The sequence below is a fragment of the Monodon monoceros genome, unplaced genomic scaffold (genome assembly GCF_005190385.1).
Source record: "Monodon monoceros isolate NGI ecotype Baffin Bay Population unplaced genomic scaffold, NGI_Narwhal_1 Super_Scaffold_4, whole genome shotgun sequence".
Classification (NCBI taxonomy): Eukaryota; Metazoa; Chordata; class Mammalia; order Artiodactyla; family Monodontidae; genus Monodon; species Monodon monoceros.
This window is the reverse complement of record NW_021703781.1, coordinates 36,492,035-36,517,334: the sequence shown is the minus strand read 5'-3', so window position 1 is coordinate 36,517,334 and position 25,300 is coordinate 36,492,035. Positions and strand designations below refer to the sequence as shown.

At 39.3% G+C, this 25,300-nt stretch overlaps 1 protein-coding gene across 2 annotated transcripts in view; it reads left to right on the top strand.

Annotated features, from left to right (window-relative positions):
- The window catches only part of ERCC6 (ERCC excision repair 6, chromatin remodeling factor), a 71,451-nt gene that overhangs the window by 21,187 nt on the left and 24,964 nt on the right, over window positions 1–25,300 (top strand). For both annotated transcript variants that reach the window (XM_029245785.1, XM_029245786.1), the window contains exons 6-8: window positions 8,713–8,841; window positions 13,921–14,079; window positions 20,928–21,063. In XM_029245785.1, the coding sequence (XP_029101618.1) occupies window positions 8,713–8,841; window positions 13,921–14,079; window positions 20,928–21,063 (424 nt within the window). The remainder of the gene's footprint in view (window positions 1–8,712; window positions 8,842–13,920; window positions 14,080–20,927; window positions 21,064–25,300) is intronic.

Genomic DNA, 25,300 nt, shown 5'->3' with positions numbered 1-25,300 from the left:
AGTTGGATCCTGGTTTGGAGGGTTTAGCTGTATACATGAATAGTTCTAGGAGGGGAAGGCTGTCGGTATTTTCAGATGCCGAAATGAGTAAAGCTGAGGAGGATGAATGTTGAAAAAAACCTCTTGGATTTGAAATTTGGAGGCCCTGAACAAGGGTGGTATCCGTGGGTGAGGGAGGAGGTTGTTATGAGAACTAAGATAGCTGACATTAGTGAGTGCTTACCACTTGGCAGTGCTTCACTGTATGTGGCTCTATTGGCTTAGTCCTCACAGCGCCCTAGGAGATAGGAACCTGAGCCGAGAAAGCTGAAGTCATTCGCCCAGGATAGCAGCAAGTGGAGAAGCCGGTGGTTTGGGTCAGGAGGGAGTGGTCTGTCAGTGTGGACTGGTGCGGTGGGCTCAGAAAGCATGGCCTCAGTGATCACTTTCTCCCGTTGCTTGATGAGGACCAAGCCCACACTTTTGCAGGCCCCATTCCTTTGCTTGAAACGGCGCTGAAGGCCATGCCTCCTAGAACCACAGTCTCAGCTGCTCTGTCTCCATTTTATTGTCTTCACCGAGCCTCTTCTTCTTCCTTTTGCCTAGAGCCAATCCCTTTGCAGTGCGATTGTCCCATGTTTATCCTTCAGTTGCATCTTTGTTTGTGCTGCACATGGATTCAGGCAAAGGCCAAATTATTGATACAGTGTAGAGCTTGATTTGCTTATACCTTTAAAAAAAAAAAAAACGCAGATCATTTGATCTCTAAAAATCTGAATTTGGTAAAAATTTAATCTAGGTTTGATCCAGAAACTAAGTATAATTACTTGAAGATTGTTCTTGTCATCAGTTTCTGGGAGTTGATTTCTTTCTCAAGGAATAAACTTGTGTTCTTTTCTTCTTCTAGGACTCTATATTTTAAAGAGAGAAGAAAAAGTTAACTCCCTTAAGGACTTTTCTTAGCATCCTGGCTTCTTTTAAATGACGAAGCTAAGGCACAAATGAAGACTAATTCTGCTCCGTGCTCTGCACACACCTCTCATCTTTAGCTCCAGTGCATAATTGTCTGCATCAGTCTTAATTTACTCTGTGAGATCTGGACTCCTAACTCAGAGTATTTCATCTGCTCAGATGTGCCAATTAAGTCCACCAGATAGACCATAAAAAGGCAGATAAGAAAAGTAAAACACTGAGTGTCTCAATTTAGCAAATTAGACTAATCTGTAAGGAATTCTTAGCTGTCTGAAATAGAAAACTTATTGCACTACAGAAATGCAAACTATATTAAATACCCAGCTAGGTGCCTTGAGTATATTTTTAAAAAATCAAATTGTACTCACTGTGCTTCTGTTGTAGAATTTTTTTATGGATATTGCAATAAGCGGAGAATGATCCTGAGATTGAAATTTCACTCTATATTAGAAATGATTTAACTGTATGATGTGTGACTTTTCCGTCACAATCACTACAGATCTTGGTGGCTCTTACAACGTAAAAATGAAAACAGAGCAATAAGGTCAGTTGTAAATTTCAAACAGCAAAGTAAGTGACTTCCTTGAAATTTTGGAGAGGGCATGTTCATTTTATTAATATATAATCTTGGGCTACTAATATTTGATAATTCCCATTAATAGGTATATTTTGCCTTTTTTGTAGGTTGGTGTAGGCATTTGAGTATAGGCGATACCTCCTTTTATTGCCTTTCGTTTTATCGTGCTTACAGATAACTGCACTTTCTACAAATTGAAGGTGTGTGACACCCTGCCTTAAGCAAGTCTATCATTTCCATTTTTCCAGTAGCATTTGCTCACTTCATATCTCTGTGTCACATTTGTAATTCTCACAGTATTTCAAACTTTTTCATTATTATATTCGTTATGGTGATCTGTGATCAGTGATCTTTGACGTTACTGCTATGACTCACTGAAGGCTCAGATGATGGTTAGCATTTTTTTGGCTAACCATTTTTTAATTAAGGTATGTACATTGTTCTTTTAGATATAATGCTGTCGCACACTTAATAGACTACAGTCTAGTGTAAACATAACTTTTTTTTTTTTTTTTGCGGTACGCGGGCCTCTCACTGTTGTGGCCTCTCCCGTTGCGGAGCACAGGCTCCGGACGCACGGGCTCAGCGGCATGTGGGATCTTCCCAGACTGGGGCACGAACCCGTGTCCCCTGCATCGGCAGGCGGACTTTCAACCACTGTGCCACCAGGGAAGCCCATCTCCTCAAACTTTTAGCACTAATGTTTTTTGAGACAAATTTGAATTGAAGTTTTATAATTTGATTTGCTCTTGTGCAGTTGTTTTCTTTTTTTTTTTTTTTTGTATAGCATTTCATTTTCATTGTATAGCATTTAAAGAGGTGATTATTGACCTTTTGGCTGGTGCTATGAGCAAAGGGGTGAATTTTGGAAGTTTGAAAATACTTTTTGAGAGGCAAGATTATGCAACAGTTAGGAGCACAGACTCCGGGTTAGAATCTTCACATTGGTGATCTTGAGCAGGCTGCTTTACCTGTCCCTGCCTACCTTTCTTTAATTGTGAAAAAGGGATTAAGAATAGTATCTGTCTCATAGGGTTGTAAGGATTAAATTATTTAATACATGTAAATACTTAAAACAGTGCCCAGCACACAGTGAGCATCGGTAGCCATTAGTTGTTATTATTACTTAGAGTTTGTTTTCTGCCTCTAAATTTAAAAAATGTATACATAATATATATGTATATATAATTTCAAAACACAGCTTGTCCAGAGCTAGCCAGTGTTACTTAAGGAGGTAATATATGGCATAGGGGGTAGAAATCACAGGCCATGGTGTCAGAATGCCAGTCTCCCCTAATAACTATGAGGTCTTGTATATCTCCCCATTTGTATATGGGGATCTTAGCAGTACCTTCTTCAAGGGTGATAGGAGGATTACAAAAGGTAATACATCTAAGATATTTGGCAAATGTCAGACAATCAACAAATATTAGCTACTCTTGTTATTTGCACGCCCACTAGGTAGAACATTTACTACAAAGATTCCATCAAGCCAGTAAGAGGGTCTGTGAGAATCATGAGGAAGAGCTTATATAAATATTGATATGTATGAAGACGTGACGTTCTTCCAAGGTAAAAAACACTTTAACAATTGTATGTAATATGCATAGGCAACTCATTAGCTGTTATAAACTTAGTGTTGTTTGATGTTAGGCTTTTCTTACCTCTAATACATTTTTTATTAGTATGATTAAGGTCCACTTAGTGATAAAATATCTATATGACTATAAGTACATTATCAGTAATTGTTTGGGGAGAAATAAAAAATTATTTCTCCTTTGAACAAACTAGGGGTCACTAGACATCTGTGACCAGGGGGCGTTCTTCCAACCTCATAGCCTGCTTATTGGTTATGAGTGTGGATAGGTCAGGATTACACTTTGGTTCCTCACAATTTTCTCTGTTCTGAGGTCAGTGTTCCAGATGCTTCTCTTGTGCCTTATAAGGCTTAGTTTCCACACTCCTTGCTGTACCAGGTGTGTAGGACATTGTGCCTAGAGTGACCATGATAATCTTGATCTTGGCTGATAGTACAGGTGCGGTAGCATGATGGCCTTCTAGACTTGGGGGCTGCACTTAACTCCTGCCTGCCCAAGATTGCGATTCCAAGTGTTTTGACATTTGTTACTATTTATTCACGTTTAACCTACAGTTAACTAAAATTTCTCAATTTTACTTTTTTTGTGTAATCTCCTGCCCATAATTATAAGATAGTATCTGACATGTATGTAGTATTAAAAAATAGTTTCTAAAGGGTATAGTATACATATTATCTCATTTAGTCCTATAAGGACCTATTATTTGGCTCACTGTGGTCGAGGAGACAAATACAGTGGTGTTAAATGATGTTTCTAAAGTTCGGACCTCCCCTTACTAGTTATGGACCTGCATCTGGTTTTCCCTTCTCAGTGGGTATCTTAAATCTGTGTTTTTTGCTGGGTTCTGCTCTAATGGCCGCCCCTGGAGTCTGAGGGACTATAGGAGTTAGAAAACCTCCCAGTGAATAACACACTCACCTCATTTTATTTGATTGCAGCTGTGACTATTATATGTATGGATTAAAGAAAAAGATGGAAGTGGGAACACTAGAAACATTATTTCCTTTCTAGTAATGTAAATATAGGGTTAGTTAAACTTCTTTTTTCCTCTGCTAGAAGATCAAGTCTTTCATAAAAAGTTGAACCTTTTGCTCAGCCTTTCCCACCTGGTCCTAGGGAGGCTTGGACCCAAACTCAGGACTCCTGCTTTCTTCCAATCAGCTGGTGTGCAAAAACCAGTCTTGTTGCAAAGTGAATCCCCTGGGAACCCCCCAAAAACAGACATCAGGGCTTGGAAATAACTTACAAAATTTTTGTCATTCAACATAGTGAGCTTAACCTCCTCTCCTTTTTCTTCCTCCTTATAAAATTCTAAATTAAACACCTGGCTTTGCAGTCACCCTTTGCCAGGCCTCATTCTTTGCAGTGGGCCCAGCCACGTTTAGGCAGTGGCTACAGCTCAGAGTAGTACTTTAAAGTCACGTATGTAGAAGGGGTAGGAATGCAGCAGGAGGCAGGCCCTAAAGGAGGTAGAACGGGACATTTCTTGAACCCATTTCTGAGGGACCCACTTTGACCGTTTTCAAGCCATGCTTCTCTACCCCTGGTGTCTTCCTCATCCCTAGCCCAATTCAGAACCTCATTCATTCATTCCCTGAGCATTTATTGAGCGTCTTGTGAGGTGGGCATTATACCAGTCTCTAAAGATACAAAAATGACTGAGACAGTCTCCCCCAGTCTAATGGGGGAGACAGATACGGATTTCAAAAGATGCTAACACTCTGGTAGGTGCTAGCGTTCTAGTGGAGACGTCAGGTGTGCCCAGGTGCCATGGTGTTGGGAAGGCACCTACTTGGAGGATGCGACGCCTAACTGGCCGGTCAGGGACGGCTTCTTCCAGAGGTGCTACTCGGGCAGAGCTCTGAAGGGTACACAGGTGTGTGGGGGAGAGAGGTTGGGGACAGTACGGGGCATGCACATGCACAGAGAGGAGGCTCTGAATTTCAGCACAGTGGCAGCTAGCTGTGTTTTTCTGCCCTGGCATTTTTGAACATCCTTGAAATGCTGGAAATTCTCCTTCGAAAATAAATTAACTTCTCAGGTGTATTCTAAGGGTTCCATCGACAAGGTGTGCCAGTAGGTTACAACTGAAGGACGTATGTTTCTGGTGCAGTTCAGCTGACTGTGCAGCGTTGCTAGCAGTTTGGCCCTGGATCCACGTTGCTTCTGACAGATCATTATCGCAGTATCAGCCCCAGGTCCCACAGCCTGGGCTGATTTCTCATTCCTGCGTGAGTGTGGCGAAGCCAAGGAGCATTTGCCCTGCCTGCATCTGATTGGAATTGTAAGTTTATGTTTATTACTGGGTTCTCCTCTGAGCAGCTGCCAGTGGAGTCGGCAGCGGGCTGACTACGGCAGTCGTGTGGGGAGTTGGAAACCCTGTCAGGGAACACCAGGCCCACTTGGTTTTATGTGGCTGCAGCTGTGACTCTTACATGTGTGGCTCTTTTAAAACGAGAGGAAAGAAAACATGAAAAAGTTATTTCTTTTCCAAAAATGTAAATATTGGACTATTTACCCCCCCGCCCCCACTTTTAAAATCTGTTATCTAGCTTATTTGTCAAAAGAACAGAATTTAGACATTTCGAGGCCATTTCAGAGTTTTAAGATTTCAGATCACTGGGGTCCAGATCTTAATTTTGACCTGCCCCCAACCAGTTTTAGGTCATTCTGTAGCTATCTTTTTGTTACTGTTGCATTAAACGTGGCCATACTTCATGACAATTTACCGTTTACAAATCTGTTATAGAACTTTTGGTACTTCTTGTCGACCAGCACTTGGTGCTGCCCTGCTTCAGCGTGCGCAGTTTAGACGGCCAGGTCTCTTGGCTGTAAACCACATGAGGAATTACTGCTTTATATACCAGGGGAATCTCTTAGCCTGAGCCACACATGCATGTGGTTTTATAACCCTGGTACTCTCTGTCTTTAATATGTGTATATGATTCTACTGGGGCGATTTGTCTTTACAATGATACAAATACTTGTAGGCAATAATGATTTTTCCCCACCACCTTTAGTCATCTGTTAGCCAAACTGAATAAACATTTGTCTCTTTTCATCTTTCTTTACAAAGCGGAAGGCACTGGAATGCAGTCATTTCTGTAGTGGCTTATGTGGTTTCCTAGGTGCTGTGTGATCTGTGGCGACATGATGCCTGTATGTTTTAGAAGGGAGGGAGGAGGAGGAAGCTGAAAATCTGTTGAAACAGAGTGATGCGGTGGGAAATTTAACAGCCACAAAGACTAACTGGCCTAAGTCTAAGGCAATAGCTATCATTTATCAATGAAGGGTAATGTGTGGTACTCTTTCTTGTATGTAAGATATTTCACGACCTCATTGTGTCAAACTTGTTAAGCCAGCCAGGATCTTCTGTTTTTCTTTTTCTTCCTGTACAATTATTTTTGAGTAGTTGTGCAATGAAGTATTCTTAAGTGGCTGTGATAGGTTGTGTGATTTTTCCACAGAATTTGTATTATCCACATATTCGCTAAAAACAATTATCTTTTAATATGCAGGTGTTCGGTTCTGAGCTCTGATGGTAAGAATGTGGGTACTGAGGACTGTCTCATTATCTGAAATTGCCTGCTTGCGGGAATTCAGATGTATACATTAGGAAAACGTTTATACGTCATTTTGGTTTCTAAGTTCCAATGGTAAGGGTTACCTTTATACCAGGGTTTCTCAACTTTGACACTACTGATGTTTGAGACCAGGTAACATTTTGTTGTGGAGGACTGTCTTGGACGTTATAGTTTGTTTAGCAGCATCCTGGCCTCTACCTGCTAGATGCTAGTAGTGTTTCTCCCCTCCCCCCAGCAGTTGTAACAACCAGTTATGTCTGCAGACGTTGTCACGTTACCCTAGGGTCGGGGTGAGGGGGTTGCCCTCGGAGGATGGCCAGATTGTCCCCTGTTGAGAACCACTGCACTTACCTAAATTTGTAGATAATGTGGAACTCAGAAGAGTAGCAGAGACTATTATAGCCACTTAGAGGTATTTCATTTCGTCAATTGCATGGTGATTTTAAGGAAGAAAAATACAAATAAAAGGGAGAAAGAGATCACCTTTAGAAGTTAAGCACAAAAAGGCCATTAAATTTTTCCCATAAAAAGACTGTCACATATTAAACCTTATAGTTATGTGACAGCTATTTCCTTAGACTTGGCCATATACTGTCTCTTTCGTTGGCTCTTCTCTGGAAATCACCAGCACTGCTTATTTATAGGTTCTCTTAGTGCCCTGCGAAGCAGTTTCAAGTCACCAACCAATTCTTCCTTACTGATCCTCAGCTAGCCCTTCCTTTCCTTACTCCGAAGAGCTGAAATTTTCAACAAGACCAGAATTTATCAGAGGACGTGCTTTAAAGGTCCTCCAGCATCTAGTGCACGGGGCTGTGTTTGGCCTCTGTGCTGATTTGGTAGTTGGTGCTGGAAAACATACCATTCCTCCAACTGGGCAGGGTGTGCGGTATTATCCTTCCATGTTCTCCTTTACCTTCCCTCACACTTTCTCTATTACTCCTGCATAGTCAGTGGCAGAGAGATGCTTTCTTATTGTGTTGCTGTTCTCATTCCCTTCCTGTGAGCTTTTTACTTGGAAGGCATTTATCTGTGTTATTGTTTTATTTCATTTCCACCATTTTGTGAAATTCAAAGTGTCAGTTGCATGCATACTGAAAAAAGCCATCCTTTTATTATGGAAGTGACTAGAATATGAGGCTGTTGACTTTTTTTTTCCACTTGTGACCCCAGTGTCCATTATAGTTACATAGGTGCAAAATTAGTCTGGCTAAGTGGCTGCACCTTCCCAACAGCCTTGCTGTATTGCTAATACTTTCAGATCTTTAGACGTTTCTTTTGTTATGCATACATGGTGTCACCCTTCTGAAATATAAATGTTCATCTTATTTCACATCTGAAAAGCATCATATAACTAAATTTATAACTTAGGTTTTATTTAGTGGACACATTTTTTTCTCAGTGGTATAATTATCAGTACTTTATATTGTTGATGCCTCCCCTTAATTAAGTAATCAGTATGTGAATCTGATATATAGTAATTTTGACCAAAAATTTGCTTTATGTTCAAGATGTGCTGTTTTATGCTATGGCCATCATATCTTTAGCACAGAAATAGTAATTATAAATAATATTTATTTTTTCTTACGTTGTCATTTTGGAGCTATGACGTTTAGTATCTATAAATTTAGTTATATTGAAATTTTCACTGACTCTTTTCTAGAATTAGGTTCATATATCTTAGGAACTAGCAGAGAAATTTTCCCTTTAGGGTATGCCAGGAGAGGAGCAAGTAGTTTTGATAATGAAATGAGACCTTACAGGAATATTTCTAGAGCAGCTATAATAATTCCAGTGAGAATTGAATTGAGGAGGAAGGAAAAGAGAATCAGTTGTTTTTTTTTTTTTTTTCCTTTGAATATCAGTGTTTTGGGTAATGATGGCAGCAGAAAGCTAAAAGACTGTTCAATTTTGTCTGTTTTTTCCTGTGTATTACTTAGAACTATCTATTTTAACCTGGTTTGGAACCAAAATAATGGAAATGTGGTTTTTGTTTTCACGGTAGGAGATGGAATAAACTGAGACTGCAGGACAAAGAGAAGAGTCTGAGGCTTGAAGATGATTCTGAGGAAAGTGACGCCGAATTTGACGAAGGTTTTAAAGTGCCAGGTTTTCTGTTCAAAAAGCTTTTTAAGTATGTGCCATGTGTTCCTTCCTTTACATCTGTCATCAAGCCATTGTGTACAAATTAATATTTTAGGAACTACATAGTACTTACCTGTGGGCCCTTAAGGTACTTGCAGCAATTTATTGCAGACACAGATACTGTCAAATGAAATTCTAGCCACATGCTGTTCATTAAAATTAGACGGTAATAAATTGACTAAAGTGCGCATTGGGTATGTTTATAAACTGATGAATCTATGTGGACCTGTCTCAGCAGACTAAAAGCTACACATTTAAAAGCTATCTACATCGAGTTCTTCTTTTGTTGCTGTTCTTAGCAATTTTAAGGGGCCAAACCTCTAACTTCTAAATCAGATTAAGAAGACTTGCTTATTAAAATCAATATTGGAGAGGTTTTTACTTCTATATTGAAATAAAAAACTGTGTAGAGATTATTTTTCTGAGTGTCCTATACTGTACCTAAGGGTATAATACTTTTGAGCTGACCAAATGTGTATCTAAATATTTCCTGTAGATGTTATTCTGATATCAAAAGAGAAGATACAGGCAAACACCTTCAGGGTTGCGTTGCTATTTGAAACTGACTATGTTTCATATGTCAAGTGGCCCAGGGTTGCATATAACCGGATGCCCTGTGATAGATGCGTGCCTATAGCCTACAAGGTCCAGGCGAGTCTCCGTGATGAATGTAAATACTGAGCCACGTTTTCAATCTCAGTCCTCCTGGGATTTACTAAACAAGGTGCTTTAGGAAGGCTTCCTCGATGCATATAGGAAGTTAAAGCATTAAATAGCTTCTTTCTGTCTCCTGTACCATCACTTGGTAGTTGGGTGCAGGATATAAACTTCTTTCTTTGAGATGGTTATGTTTAATCTCCTTCATAGATTCAGCTGTCAGCCATGCCCTAAACTTGTGCAAGATGTCTACTTAAAAAGAGCATGCTTTTTATATTTCCTCTCGAAGAGCTTTTATCATAGTTTTAATTTTTCTCCAGGGTTGGAGGGGACAAAGGGAGTGGTTATTTTATCCCACTAAACATAATAGGAAAGCTGAATCCTAAATATGTGAACTGTCTTGGGTGGGTTGCTGCACTGGACAGAAGAACTGTAAAGAAGTTCAAACCTGAATCTCTAGTAATTTTCGTAGATGTTTTATAGCCTGGGGAGGTGGCTACTGTGTTTATTGCTTCTCCCAAATGAAAATTTAACTATGGAAAGGTACATAAAGATAATATTTATTGGCAACTCTTTTCATCTTCTCTAAAGTGATTGCTTATTAAGAAACACGCCAAGTAGTATCGGTGTTAAACTAGCAAAAGGAATACCCAGATTATAGATTAAATTGGTTTAACAAAGACAGGATACTTCTACATGAGTATTAAGTGATTTGGCAAATATCCTCAAGAATCGAGTTGAATGTGCATTTTTGTATAAATGTGGTATTTTCTAGCAAAGGAGTTTCACAGTTAACAGAACCAAACTTGGCTTACTAGGAGTATACAGGATTTAGTGTATTGACGGTTAACCCTATTGTAGTTAACGTAAATGCACGGTTTTTAAAAAAAATTTGTCTTAATTGCACATTCCTGGAAAGTATGTTGTTTTCATTTTTCATCTCTCAAAAACAGGATTTTAAATAGTTCATAAATGTTATGAAACTTCTGTTTCTTTTATTCTGCTACATGAAAAAAAAGTAATAGGATTGGTAGAGTCTCCATTTTTCTTTCATGATTAAGTTTTAGCTGGGCCAATTTAATTTTAAGCTGTAGATCTATTTTTACTGTACTTACCGCACTCTGTGGAATTAAATTAACGGTATATTTGTACGCAAGGGAGTCAGCAGGTACAGTTATCTATTTAAGTGCTGTTTTCTGCAAGATCATGGTTAACTTTTAAAATTCTGTTTTGAAAGTTTACCCAGAAAATGTATTTGACTGTGTGATTTAGCAATCAGATGACAAAATTCAGTCTTTCAACTTTACTTTTAGCCACACTAGTAAATGCAATCTTGGGTTAATGTGACAATGCCAAGATATACCAATTATCTGTGGTTATTTTGTGATGCTTCAGTTTCACGGGGGAAGCAGGGTACAGTAATTTCTTTACTCTTACACAGTAGTTTGTAAAAATCTTTTAACTTTTCCTAAAGAGTAATTTTTATGTCTTCGAAGGTTCTGAAAACTGAATTCCGTAGCCTGCTTTCATTTAAAGTATGTAATTGTTTTACAGTGTTCATTATTAGGAAATTAAAGCAACAAAGCCTGAGTCAGTTAGTGACACTGCTGGAACCAGAACCCAGACCCCCTAACTCCTCATGCAGTGATACATGCCTACCAATCAGTGTGCTCGTGCAGCCTGAGGGCCTTCATGGAAAGAGAGAGCCGCTCTTCACCATCTTTATGCAACGTCCCCAGCTGTGGTTGGGCATTTCCATGTGGTGATGTGACTTACAGGGCTGCCTGGTAGATAACTTTTCCTGAAGTTATTTCTTTAGTGTTGTTCATCGTCTTGTGTGAACGCCCTTGGAAATTACATCTGTAGATGAGGAAACATCTAGCACAGTGTCTCTGCCTCTCGTGGGTCACCTAGAATGCAGATGTCCTAACTCCCTCTGGGATACCATGCTGGTCACCAGTTTTTATTCCTTTCATGATTTCTCGATTGTCCCTCTCTTGATTCCTTAAGTTGATTGGCCCCAAACAGAGAGACGGGTTGGACCTGTGTTGGGTGGAGGCAGTGTTGTATAGTGGGAAAACACTGGAATGGCCACTGGGAGATTTTGGCCCCTACTCTGCCCGGAGGAGCTGGTCCCATAATTGTTCCGTACCTCAGTAAAAGGAGGCTGATTGACTGGAATTTAGTGATTCTGCACGTACATCAGTTTTTTGGGGGAGCTTTTTTGACTACATCTTTTTCCATAGCTGAGATTAGTCCAATGTAAGTAGTTCATGACCAACTTTTATTTTTAGATCAGGATTTTTCATTCTCAGCACAACTGACATTTTGGGCTGAATAATTCTTTGTTGTAGGGACTATTCTGTGCATTGTAGGATGTTTAGCAGCATCTCTGGCCTCTACCCACTAGATTACATTTGCACTTTCCCAGCTGTAACAACCAAAACTGTCTCTAGGTATTGTCCAGTGACCCCTAGGGAGCAAAATACCCTCTTTACCCCCCATTTACCCCCATACCTGGTTGAGAACTGCTGGTCAAGATTATCTCCAAAGTGGAATCGCTTTGGAATCAGAGGTTCTGGATTTCAGTTCTGACTTGCTCATTTTTTTTTCTAGCAGTGTGACCTTTAGCAAGTTACTTAACCTCTCTGTGCCTTCATTTCCTAACTATAAAATGGGCTGATCCTCTTTGTGTGGGCTGGTTGTGAGGTTGTATCCAAACCTCACCTGGCCAGGTGCCTCCCCAGCAGTAGGCCCCTTAAATGGTTGGTAGCTTTTATTTTCTGATTATATACCACGTGTTAAATAGAATTTGTCCTTCATCCCAAATTAAATGATCTTTTATCCATAGTAGACTTCACTGTGTTTGGATTTTAAATCCTCTCGTCCACGGTACATATTGAGTGTGTATATTATAATTAGCAAACTGAAGCAGCAAAATACTCATTCAAAGTTTTCCTTATATGATAGATAATAATGGCAACAGCTAGAGTCAAACTTTTGGAATTGATTTGCAGAATACTGGGGGAAAGTTAATTATGACAAACTTATTAGGAGAAGAGTAAATAAAACTAGTTTAACAGGGACTGAAATCCACAATGAGATTTTAGGTAGACATATCACATACCAAAGAGTAAAAAACATTTGGGCAGTAAAACAGCAACAAAACCACCTCCTTTTAAGGTGGGTAGCTCACTAGCCTTGGTATTTTCTTTCAAAAAAAAAAAAATTCTTTAGTTTTCATTTTTTTTTTTTTTTGCAGTACGCGGACCTCTCACTGTTATGGCCTCTCCCATTGCGGAGCATAGGCCCCGGACGCGCAGGCTCAGTGGCCATGGCTCACGGGCCTAGCCGCTCCGCGGCATGTGGGATCTTCCCGGACCAGGGCATGAACCCGTGTCCCCTGCATTGGCAGGCGGACTGTCAACCACTGCGCCACCAGGGAAGCCCATCATTGTCTTTTAAGTGTTTTTTGCTCTAGATTTTTTTACGTGGCATATAATTTTCACACCATTCCATAGTGTTAAATCTTTCACTCTCAAAAATGCTTTTTGCATTATTCCCTTTTTAACTTCATTTTTAGATTATTGAATTAGACATACCATTGATGGAGAAGGGCAAATACCAACTCTTTTTTTGTTTTTAGAGGGGAATATGTTATTGCTCTTTGACCTGCACTCCTTATTTAAGATTTTAATAGCTCTGACCTTTTTGTATCTATGATAAAGTCCCTGAATCAAGTTCTACTTTAAAATATTAAAAGACCTTTTGTATTGTTGAGCCTTTAAACTGTTGGGTTTTTTTTTTGCATCTGCTAGTAATATGACAGAATCATATGTACTAATTTTGTGAGCAGCCCTGTTATTCAGACTTGTTTATGGCCTTAAAATTTAATTTTTCCTATAAAAAGATAATATGATTACCACGTGACTTTTCAACAGTGTATAGTGTAAATTGTAGTGTTCTCTGTCCTACTTTTTGTAGCTGTTCAGACGGAAAAAGTAGATGTTAATGCATCTTTTCATAGAAAAATTATTGGAACTTTGTATAACTAAAAATATTTGCAGTTTTTTCCAGAAGGATATTGAATAAAAGATAATAAGTTTATGCTTGTTTACCAGGCTATTTCTAATGTTGAAAAAGAAATGAAATAGTCCCTAATTACCCTATCTATCAGTTTAATTAGAAATGTGTTAATGTTCTGTAAAGAAAAATGTGTGATTTTTATGCCTAGGTAATCAAAAATGTATGACCTTATAAATATAATACTCATGTAAAACACACATCCGGCATGTTTCTCTGACTGGTACTAGAACCTCGCTAAATGATTAATTCATGAGTACTTTCTGTTATGATCTGTATTATCCACCATTTGCCATTTTCTTTTTCTTGTTGGTGTTTGTTGTTGTAGGTACCAGCAGACAGGTGTTAGGTGGCTGTGGGAATTGCACTGCCAACAGGCAGGAGGAATTCTGGGAGACGAAATGGGATTGGGCAAGACCATCCAGATAATTGCCTTCTTGGCAGGTCTGAGCTACAGCAAGATCAGGACTCGTGGTTCAAATTACAGGCAAGTGCTCCTCTGCAGACTGTCAGTCTGTGGAGCTCAATTAATATTTCATCAGATGTATTGCTGTGGAGGAGGGTCTTGTGAATTATTGATGACATTTCAATTACAATATTCCTTTAATTCTTTTAGTGGGGGACATCAAAGGAAAATTTTTACGAGACAATGGAGCTGTAGGGCAGGAGAAATTAAACATGTAACACTTTTAATGAATTCCAGGCATTGATGCTTCATTTTGCAGATGAGCCCCACTAGGTATTTTGGGTCAATACAGTGTCTAAGGTTAGCTTCTACAAATGGATTGTTTACAAACTCAGTTATGTTAATATCAGTAGTTTACACAATATGGAATTTTAAATTAGACATAATACCTTTAGTTCCACTTATTAAATTTTACATTAAAATATTTGTTCTGGCAGGAGACCGGGTGAGCATTACAGTAAGTACAAAGTCTATTCATGGGGAAAGTTGAAGCTTTGGAGAATTTCCTTTATAATCAATTACGCGTGATAGCTTTTATAGATAGTGCTTTTTCTTTTTCTAATGAAGCTACGTATTTGTCTGCTCACTATGCTTTCTACTTCCTCTCCTAGTCTTTAATAACTTTATATAAATTCTAAAGCCAAAGCCTAAGTGACTGTAAAATGATACAAAAATATTTTTAGGTTGTAATCTTTATTCTCTTTAGGAATTTAAATAAACTATTAAAACTTTAATATTCTGAAAGAAGAAGCATTTAAACTACATTTGTTCTGTGTGGAAGGACTGAAATAGTTTATCTTGAAATCCAGTGAGCTTTTCCGTATTTAAGCTGTAAATTGACTTTTTATGTCAATCAGTATTGGTAAAAATAATGCTAGGTAAATTATGTGGGATCTTTAATCTTGAGCCCAGGTGATCGAAGATGTCCTTGGATTCCAACAGGCTGACCTAATGAGTACCAGCAAGATACTTACCAGGTGCTTGTGTCCTGGAAACCTCAGGCACTCACAAGATGTGATTCAGCGATCCCTTTAAAAGAGTGTCAGTGTGCCTGAAGGCAGCAACAGCAGAGAGTTACTGCCCCACACGCTGGTTCATTGTCAGAGAAGTGTTTGCGAGAGAGAGCCAGATACGAACCATAAACTATTGAGTAAAGAACTTTTTTTTAAATCTTCAAAGTCTATTGCTTTGCTTTTATTCCTTACTCTTTTCATTAATTTAGCAGATCCACACTTACCAGGAGCAGTACTGAAGCTTTAGAATATTTTAGAAATACTTATATAGCTGTAGGAAGGGAAAAATGTATTTGGAGATTTTTAAATATGAAATGTTCCATTGTTATTACAAGGAAGTTGTGTTGAAGCAGAGTTTTTTCTTCAGATACTGGAATTCTATTACATTTCATGTGAAAACATTCCATCCCAGTGGAAGAGTCAGAGTTGAAAATGGGCATTTAGGGTTTCCTTATCTATGTATGTCATTAGTTCACCATTTAAAAAATGCTTTCTCTGTTCTAAATAAGCTCTTTGGTCGGCTTGGCTCTGCACCTCTTGTTTTCTTTTGTTTTGTTTTGTTTTTGTTTCTGTTAACTAGAATGCCCTAAGCTGCCCTAGTTTCTAAGACTGTCTTTCTTTCCTTAAATGATTTCTGGGATTTTCTTATCTCCCATCTCTTTTCTTCCCTTCCTGTTACCATGAAACTTGTGTGGAGTCTAATATGCTGGGCCTAGGAAACCTAAAGTCATCCCTGCAGTGTAGTTTTGGTCAAAAAATTAAAACGTGCTCTCTCAAGTGATGACAATCCTACTAGGAGTGAAGTGAGGGCTAATAATGAGCAGCAGCTGTAATCAATTAACTATCAATGCGCATCTCCTCTTTTCCGTAATGAAAGAGTGTGGCATGTTGGATTATAGCCCAGATCGTCTTTATTAGAATAGTATTGGTAGAAGTGGCTTCCCAGAATGCAGTTACATATCAGCTAAACAACTGAGCTCTTTACGAATAGTGGTGTACGGAGGAGCTTGGTCCCTTCCACATGCACGTGCCAGAGCAAATTGTATGACATTTTCCTCACAATTTCGTAATATGTCCTCCTCTGAAACTAGATGAACTTGGAGTCCTCCTCTGTGTTTATGTCCTAAAGAAAAATAGCCAGATGCATAGTCAAACGAAGTTCTGCATGAGCCAGCATTGCTTCATGGACTATGTACGTTTCCTCTGAACTCTTGCAAGCTGTAGATTTTGGGGCCCTAATTTGAGATGGTCTTAGTGTTGTAATTTTAAGGTCAACGATCCCTGAAACCATGGAAGTCTCTGGGATACCAGGAAGGAATTTCCTGGTAAAAGAAGTTTTTAATTTTTGTTTCTTTAATGTGTTTTATATGTGTGTTTTTAAAAAAGAGGGAAAAGCATACTTACATTTACATGTGGTTAATAAACATCTATACTAGTTGTTGTGTTCCCAGTTCATATTGTACACACTACCTTCTTTTCACTTTGCCATTCATATTATAATGATAGGCCCCCTGAATTTTGTGATGGAGAGGAAATAAATTATTTACCTTTCAAACTTCAGTTAGTACTCTGAAGTCTTGGATATCATTTAGGAAATTCCTAGTTACACATAAATGGCCTGAAAAAGGTAATAAACTTTCAAAGGTAAATGTTTTTACTTTGTAATTCCTGGTAAATTCAAGGCTATGAATGGCAGATTTCCATCCTGCAGGTTGAAATATTTGACCATGGAGCCGTTGGCTTGTCGTAAACTCATTAGGTAGTCAGTGATAATCAGAGATGAAAAGAATTGTAGCCAGTTTGGTAATTGATGCTAATCACTCTAGTACATTTAGCCATTTCTTACACTCATCTCAGGGGATTGAGGGTTGGGGAAGGGTGGTGCAGTTGAAGTGACTGTTAATGGGTTTGATTGCCCCTTCTGCGGTTCAGGGACGATCTAGGTCTGCTCCTAGATTCCCACTCTGTGTGAAAACCTCTGTAATCTTCTAATAGAGTGGCAGAAATTAAAGGGCATAATAATGCCAGTTAGATGTTCAGCCAGAATAAAATATTGGCCTTAAATGACATTGTGGCAGTTGGCAGAGAGTGTGTTATAAAAAGAGCACAAATACTATATAACCTCCAAAAGCATATGTACCTATTTATGCTTATTTGAAAGTGAATTTGTTTTTAAATATTTTAGATAGGTTTTGATTGGTTGTTTCCTAATCCCTGCTAAGTGCATATTGATGATAACTCTCTTTGATTCCCCTTGGAGGATATAAAGAAGTTGGTGCATTTAATCCTTTTAGAAAGGAATATTGTCAAGGAAGGGGCCAGGGCAGAGTCATGCTCTCCCCAGGGAGTTTGAAGGGGCTCTTGCATGGGCCCTGCCCTTGGGGAGGAGCAGAGCATGGCTTGGGAATTCTTCAGGAAGTGTCAGCACCTGGCTTCTTGCAATCTGAGCCCATGCCGTGGAGCAGAGGGGGCAGGGGCAGTGACTGTAGCTGGAGGTTGGGAGGATTTAGAGTGGGTAGAGGCATTTTGTTACATTGGAGTATTATAAGGGTAAGCCTCATTTAGGCTGTGGCTTGTTTTTCTACTAGAACTACAAGGTATTTTTCAGTTGTGCAGATTATTTTTAATATTTCAAGTACTGTGTGATTTACTCTAGTTTTCAAAAAATTTTAAGTTCAGGAATCATTTATTGAACTGTAACAAGAAAATAAAAATCACTCAGGATCCCCTAACTCAGAAATAATCTCTTTTAACGTTTCCATACAATTTATTCCAACCTTTAAAAAAAGTTTTCATTTAATAAAGCCAGTATTTATTCATTACCTCCTGTGGTCTAGACATTGAGGTCATTTGAAGAAGAGGCTGTCCCTGTACCCTGAAGGACCTTAGGAAGGATCTAGCAGACAATTACAGTAAGAGTGATATGCGTTATGACAGGGTTAATGTGGGGTCCTAACTAGTGTGGATGCGCCAAGGAAGGGTCCTTGACCTACCTGGAGAGAAAGGGACGGGAAGGGAAGAAGCTGCGGGCTGACGGACAGGTGGCTAGGAGAAGAGGGCAAGAAGGGACAAGGTGAAGGCTGAGAGGTCAGAGGAGTATGCACTTTGTAGGAACTGAAGACGGTGCTGGTGGGGGAGTGCTGAACCACCGGGCCAGTGTCGGGGTAGGGGCCCTGAGAGAGGAGAGGCTGAAGAGGCGGGCCGAGGTCAGATCCTCCTGGTCTCATATGCCAGGGTGAGGTGTTTGGACTGTTTCGAGAGCAGGGGACAAAGAGGAAAAGGCTCTTAAGCAAAGGGATGAGGTGTTCAGATTTTGCTTTCTTGAAATGATCATCCTAGAAAGTGCAGTAACCCAGGTAAGAGATGATAGTGGCCAGAAGTGGAGTGTTAACAGTGTAGATGGAGAGACAGGGTAACTTTGAGAGGGATTTAGGAGGTAGATGTGACATGAACTCAGTATAGGTTGGATACAGTGGAGAACAGGAGAGGGGCAGAGGCCCGGATTTCCAATTGGGGTACCTGGAGAATGGGTGACAGTTCTTTCCATTGGATTAGGAAACATGGTAGGAGGGCCAGGTGGGGAGAGGATGACGTGTGGTGCCGTGGGGACATCTGAGTGGAGAGATGAGCCAGCAGTTGGACATCCAGGCATATGGTACTTTGGAGTTCAGGAAGGAGATTGGGGTTGGAGACCTAGATGTGCATCAGCCGTGCAGAGACAGCGATTGAGACTGGGAGTTAATGAGATAGCGTGGGGAAAGTGTGTGCAGTGGGTCTAGCTTCAGATGTTCAGTATCCTCATTGGGCAGAAAAAGGCAGGGGGCGGAGAATGACAGTTTAAAAGGTGCCAGTGACTCTGCTCCAGGATGAGTGAGAAGGTAGGCCACGTGGGGCTCCAGTTGCCTCTGGTGGCATGAGCTGAGTGTGACTCTGGTGTTGAAGAGACTCCCATAGTTAGTTTGACTTTGCTTTGTTTTCATTTCATTGATACCCACCTCCCAGCAGGACTGGGGATGAAGCAACTCCAGTAGTGGGAACATAGATGTAGTGGGGGTATGGGCTCAGACAAGAAAAGGGACACCTGTTCCGTGGTAACAGGAGGGAAGGAAGGCAGGATGGTACTGATTCAGTCAGGTGCCTACGGTGTACAGTGGATCAGGATATTTTGACTTCAGGTAAAAAAATCTTGGCCTCAAATTGGGTTAAATGTTCACATACCTACAGAGGGGGTAGGTTGTAGACACAACATGATCAGAAGCAGCCCAGTGATGTCATCAGGGGCCCGGGTTCTCCTGATGCCAATTCTTCTGTGGTCATAAGATCTCCTTGCACTGTATTTCCTTGTTCACATGCAGCAGGAGAGACCAAGAGAGGAAGCTCTCCCCGACCTAGAGTGTAAGTCCTTCCTTAACCGTGAGCAAGCCAGTCTTCCCACGCCCCTCAGTGGACAGGTGATTGTCGCCAGGGGAACACTGTGTGCTGACAGACAAGCTATGATTCTGGCTTCTCCCCTCTTCGCCATAGCCAGACAGTGATCAGAGTCCCCTCGAGTACACGTCTGGGAAGGAAGAGGGGATACCTGCACAAAATTGTGGTTCTGTTCGGAAGGAGAGAGGGGAGATGTGGATGTTGAGAGAGGGGGCCATGACCAGTTTACTGGCTACCTATGTGTAAGTGAATTGGGGTGATTCCATAAGTAATTTGGTTTTTTAAAAGACTTATGAGCATCTTCCAGATTTTAAATATTCTTCAAAGACGATTTTAATGGTTATATTATATTCCATCTTATTTAACAAACCCTAATAGTATTTACTGTGTTGTGTTCTAAGCACTTTATAGATGTTGATTTAATCTTCATATAAATGGTATGATCACTACTGTTATTATTTTAAGATGAAAAGCTGAGGTTCCGTTAGTGTGTGCAGAGCTGGGATTCAGACCCAGGCAGTGCTCCTAACCCCCAGCCTGTAGTGCTGTAGTAAAGATGGTTTATTCAGCCCTTCTCTTATTTACAGACGTTCAGGCAGCGCCCACTTTTTCCACAGTATAAATAATGCTACAGTATGTACCGCAGTACACAAATGTTTGTCTTGGGATCGCTTGGTCAACATGCGACTCTTGTTAAAGCTCTTGCCATGTAGCGCTCAGCTGCTTTACACAAGAACTGAGCGGCTTGCCTTCCGTTGGCCTGGGCTTTCTGGGTCACTGTGATGCTCACCCACTTGTTTTTTATCACGTGGAGAAGAGAGCAGCACCATGTAGTGGAAGAGTAGGCTGCAGCGGTCAGAAGACCGACCTGAGGCCTTGCTCCATCTCCTGGTAACCAGGGGGCCTCGGGCACAGCAGCCTTCAGCGGCCCCGAACACCGCAGGATTTCTGTCCTGCTTGCTTCCCGAGGCAGTGAGATTGATTGAAATCTTGTGGGTGAAAACTCTTGGTAGACTATAAAGCTTCAGACCAATTGAAGACACTCTTATGTTCACTTAGGTTAAGATATACTGTACAATGCCTTCACTAATCTGGAAGAAGAGAGAAAAGTGTTTTTGTTAGGTAATTTTTGTTTGATTTTTTTTTTTTTTTACTTTACTATAGACATTATCTTTTGATATGTAGTAGCTGGTGTTTCCTCTTAATACCTGCACTCACTAACTGATGAATGGGGTTGTAGGGATTTCACTTGGTGGGTTTTATCCTCTATAGCTTTTTCTTTAAAGAAAATATCAGTAAATTTCCAAAGCTAGGATTTTCTTTTTTGAGCTGTTAAGTTTTTGTTTGTTCTTTTTTGTTTTTTGGCAGTTGATCATCCATATGCTGTCCTTCATGGTTGTTTTTTCTTCTTGGACATTTTGGGTGCAGGTTCGAGGGGTTGGGTCCGACTATAATTGTCTGTCCGACGACAGTGATGCATCAGTGGGTGAAGGAATTTCACACGTGGTGGCCTCCATTCAGAGTGGCAGTTCTGCACGAAACTGGGTCCTTTACCCACAAAAAGGTAACATTACAGTACTTCAGAATCTTTTTGCTTGTTTTAAAGCCTTCTATTTGACATAATTGTTTTTGCTTTGATCCATTTATTTATTAAGTGTATGTTCCTGTGTTTCTTTCTTGCATTTAAACTTATTGTTATTGATTTAATTTAGAGCTCTGTATTTTTAAAACAATTATGAATGCAGGCTTTGTCATTCTAACAGTCCATGGTGGTGACATGTTCTTGTCCCGTGAAACACAAGCCTGATACCCTGAGTGGGACCAGAAATCAGGGGGCTTATGCAGCAGTTAACTGGCTGGATTTGGGGCATTAGAGGCTTTAAACAGTTTTAGGAAAGTAGGTACAAAATGTAATAAAATAACTCTTAATTGATAAATGAATTTGTTAACATGCTTTTAAAATGTATTTTAAATGAACAAAAGAAGAGCCTGCCATTTTGTAATTTGTACTGTTGCCTTTTAGTTAAGTTTTTTGTTCTCTGAATCATTGATTACCATTTAAGTCTAATCACTATTCTTTGAAAGTTGCATTTTCTCACTTACTTGTAGTTTTACCCACACATTGTCAAAAAGGTTTATCATCTCTTCTCCTCTGGGTAGCATAGATAGGGTGTATTATGCTTTTTTAATCCTCATGTCTGTGTACCATCTAGACTGTAAGCTCTGCAGTGTGGAGACTATGTCTTCATCATTATCGTATCCCAGGGGCCTATAGACAATAGATAATAATTACACATTTTCACTGTGGGTTTGCAGGTTTACTCTGTAGACAAGAAGTGGCAGTTTGCTATGAGTTCTTTCTGTCCTGAGTTTCACAGCTCTTGAGTGAGGCCTCTGTGCCCCCATGAAAGCAGTGCCAGCTGAGAGAGCTGTTGAATGTTTGCCTCGCTCAGTTAAATACGTGCGAGCCACTAAACTCCAGTGTCTTTATGATTCTGCCAGTACCCCCTTTCCTCCAAATTCCCATTTTGTTCATGGTCATGAGTAAGCAGAACTTTTGATAAAAGTGAATCAGGAGTATCTATAATTTGGTAGCTCAACTTTGGTGAGATGGAATCTTACTTTTACTAGCTGTTGTTAAAAACAGCATACTTTGCCCTGAGTTTTAAATGATAAATAGAAAACAAATGAGTTGAAATAATTAATAAAGTGGGATAAACGCTGCAATCAAAACAAAATAAAAAAATGATTTTTTTTTCAGCAGCATGAAAATAACAGCTTAGATTGTTTTTCTAGTCAAACTAAATTGTTGTGACTATCCTGTCATCATTCTTGTAAAACATTTTTGATTCCTTTTTTCACTTCCATTGTCTGTTGACATTTGTTAATATTTTGTATTGCAAAGTCTTGTACTAGGATTCATTAGTTGATGAATGTCTTTAAAAGGCAAATTTTTCACATGTTCCTCCTTATCCTTTTTTTTCTTTTGTGCTTTTTCTTTTACACCTTTACCATATCATGGCTCACTTGAGTCTCTTCTGTTATTATAGCCTGAAGAGCAACCTTCACGTAAATGAAATACATTGACTCATGAATGAAAATAGAATTGACATTGGTCAGTGTCTCTGTTGGTGAGATTTGCTTCCTTAACTTGCTTAGAGAGCAAACAATTATTTCACTTTTGTTTACAGTGATTTGCACCTTCTGAGGTGTCTGGTTATGCACAGACACATGCATTATATGATTGTTCATAATTTTTTTAGTACTTAATGGTTTACCAAGAGCTTTAACTTGAAGTTTCTTAACTTTTGAGGAAAAGCAGTAGACTTGTGTTTTTACTCTGACCCTTAACTCTTTGGACAGTTCCTTTTTCATTGTAAAGTATCTCAGATCTCTAAAGATGTAAGCTGTTATGCAAAAGATCGAAAAGATGTTCTTTCGCATCTTTCAAACCGTACTCTCTACTTAGAAACACAATCAGTTTATTATTAATATTTAATATCAGTTTATTATTTGTGATGACGACATATTGAAAATGTGTTAATTCCTCTGCACAGGCCTTGTTATAACACTTCCAAGATCAGAACTCTGGCTTCTGGATTAAAAGACTGAGTGGCATTTGATCCCTTTGCTCCTTCCTTTTGTATTTGTGTGTACAGATCTTTGTTACCACTCCATGCACACCTGTTGGCTTATAGGTGTGTGTTAGATTGCAATAGAGTTTACATTTCTTAATCACATTTCAAGTATTCTGTCAGTGCTGGTCTGTCCTTTAAGCCAGCACCTAATGTGTAACTTCCTTTCCATCCTTATAGGCTGAAATTTCTTTTTTCCATGGGGGAACTTTCTGTGCGCACCAGTTGTCCTGTCTAAATGTATTGATAATAGAAGCACTCTGGTGTAGGGTTATTTAGTGCTGGAGAAAATAGGGAAGAGAAGAGAATTTCTCTTTGGAAAACTTAAAAAAGTAATAATGCCAGAATTATTCTTTTTATCATTCAAATAGATTATTTTTATTTTTCTAATGATTTGTTGTAGCTGGTAAGATGTAAAACTTTGAAATTTTGGAAGTTTTTCATTTAGAGAAGAGCTATCAAATGATCAAACAATTTCTAAATGGAGATCATCTATCATTTTTCTTCCCTAAATTGCCTTTTAGCTTCCCACCTCTCTCACCAGGTGATCCTATATTATCTTTGTTAATATTCTCTTTGGTTGACAGCATAATTTTGAATTATCAAATGCACACCCAGCGACCTTACAAAAAAATATGTGGCTAATATTTTCAACCAGATGATCAAATCAGATAAAGACATTTTCAGGCTCTGAATCTCCTTTAATGGTCAGTCGAAATCTCATTTACTAGGAATCCAAGATTATCCTTTTCTCATGTTTTATGATCCCTTTTTTCTAATGGAGAGAAACTTGATATGTAAGTTGATTAATATTTATTTGTTGAATAACTATAAACATAACATTGCAGGTATTTGATGCTATTAGGACTCCAAAAAATGGATATGATGCTTTTAACTGATCTTGAAAAGCTAACCATTTTCTTGGGGAAAGAAAATACATGAAAAGATAATAAAAGAAGGCAGTTTTGTAATTCTTATCCCGTAACTCACAGCAGGGGGTGGCAACTTTAGCACTGCGTTGTAAAGTTTATTGAATTATTAAGGACCCTTTTTTCAATTTGTTGGAAGATGTGTAATGAGAACTTTCTTGCTTATATTCTGAAACAGGTGTCACTTTGTAGCTCTCCCACCTCTCCCTGCCTTGTAGGATATATGTAGTAATTCTGTGGAATAGTTTTGATAATTCAAGGAGATCATTTCGATCCATTCGTGGTATTCAGAGGCATAGGATTACGAAATGTGACAATGGCATAAAGGCATAGATTTTATAATTACCAAACCAGGGTTGGAATCTTGGATCTGCCATCTTATAGCTTTGTGACCTGGTGCAAGTCACTTAGCTTTTCTGAGCCTAGTTTGATCTCCTGAAAATGGGTTAGTTTTGGTAATTTTTTGAGGATTTGTTGGGTTAATATGTGTGCACAATAAACTTAGTATGGTCCCCAGCATACAGTGTCTACTCAGGTAATTCCTACAATTAGAAAAGAAGAATGTGGTAGACATCTTCATCTCAGTACTTGAGAAAAGATGCTCTGACATTTCTGAGGGATTCAATATAAATACATTCGAGATAGAAGGTTCAGACCTGCTTTATCAAAAATATTCATAGTCATTCATGTCTAGACCTTTCTCCTTCGTGTCTAGATTCATTGGCCCCCAAATGATACAGTGTTAAAATTCTTCTTGGGAAATGCAAGGTATGACTAAAGAACAGACCACAGGAAAACATGGCCATCTGATGCAACTACCATCACATGTTCTTTAAAAAGGCCCGTTTTCCGAAACACTAGCATAAAAAGACTTGGCTTTTTAAAAAGCTGGAAGGGAGACAAGTAAAAACATAACAAATAAAAGTAGAAAAGGGCCACATGGTCCCTCAAGCATCCTGAATATTTCAGACCCGCTCCAGGTACACAAATTACGACACAATGTGATGTAGTTCCCATTAACTTTCGAGACGGTGTATACACCTGATACAAGAAATGATAGATGCTATGCTCGGTCTTTGAGGGATATTGTAAAATTATGTTGCTGGAGCCCTTTTTTCTTCATTGTCAGCACAAATCCTTGTTTATTAAAGATTTAGCTTGAAGGAAATTTTAATTAATTACAGGTGCAGTAAATCCTGCCTGGGAAGCTGCCGTGCTGTGTTTACCGTGAATGGCC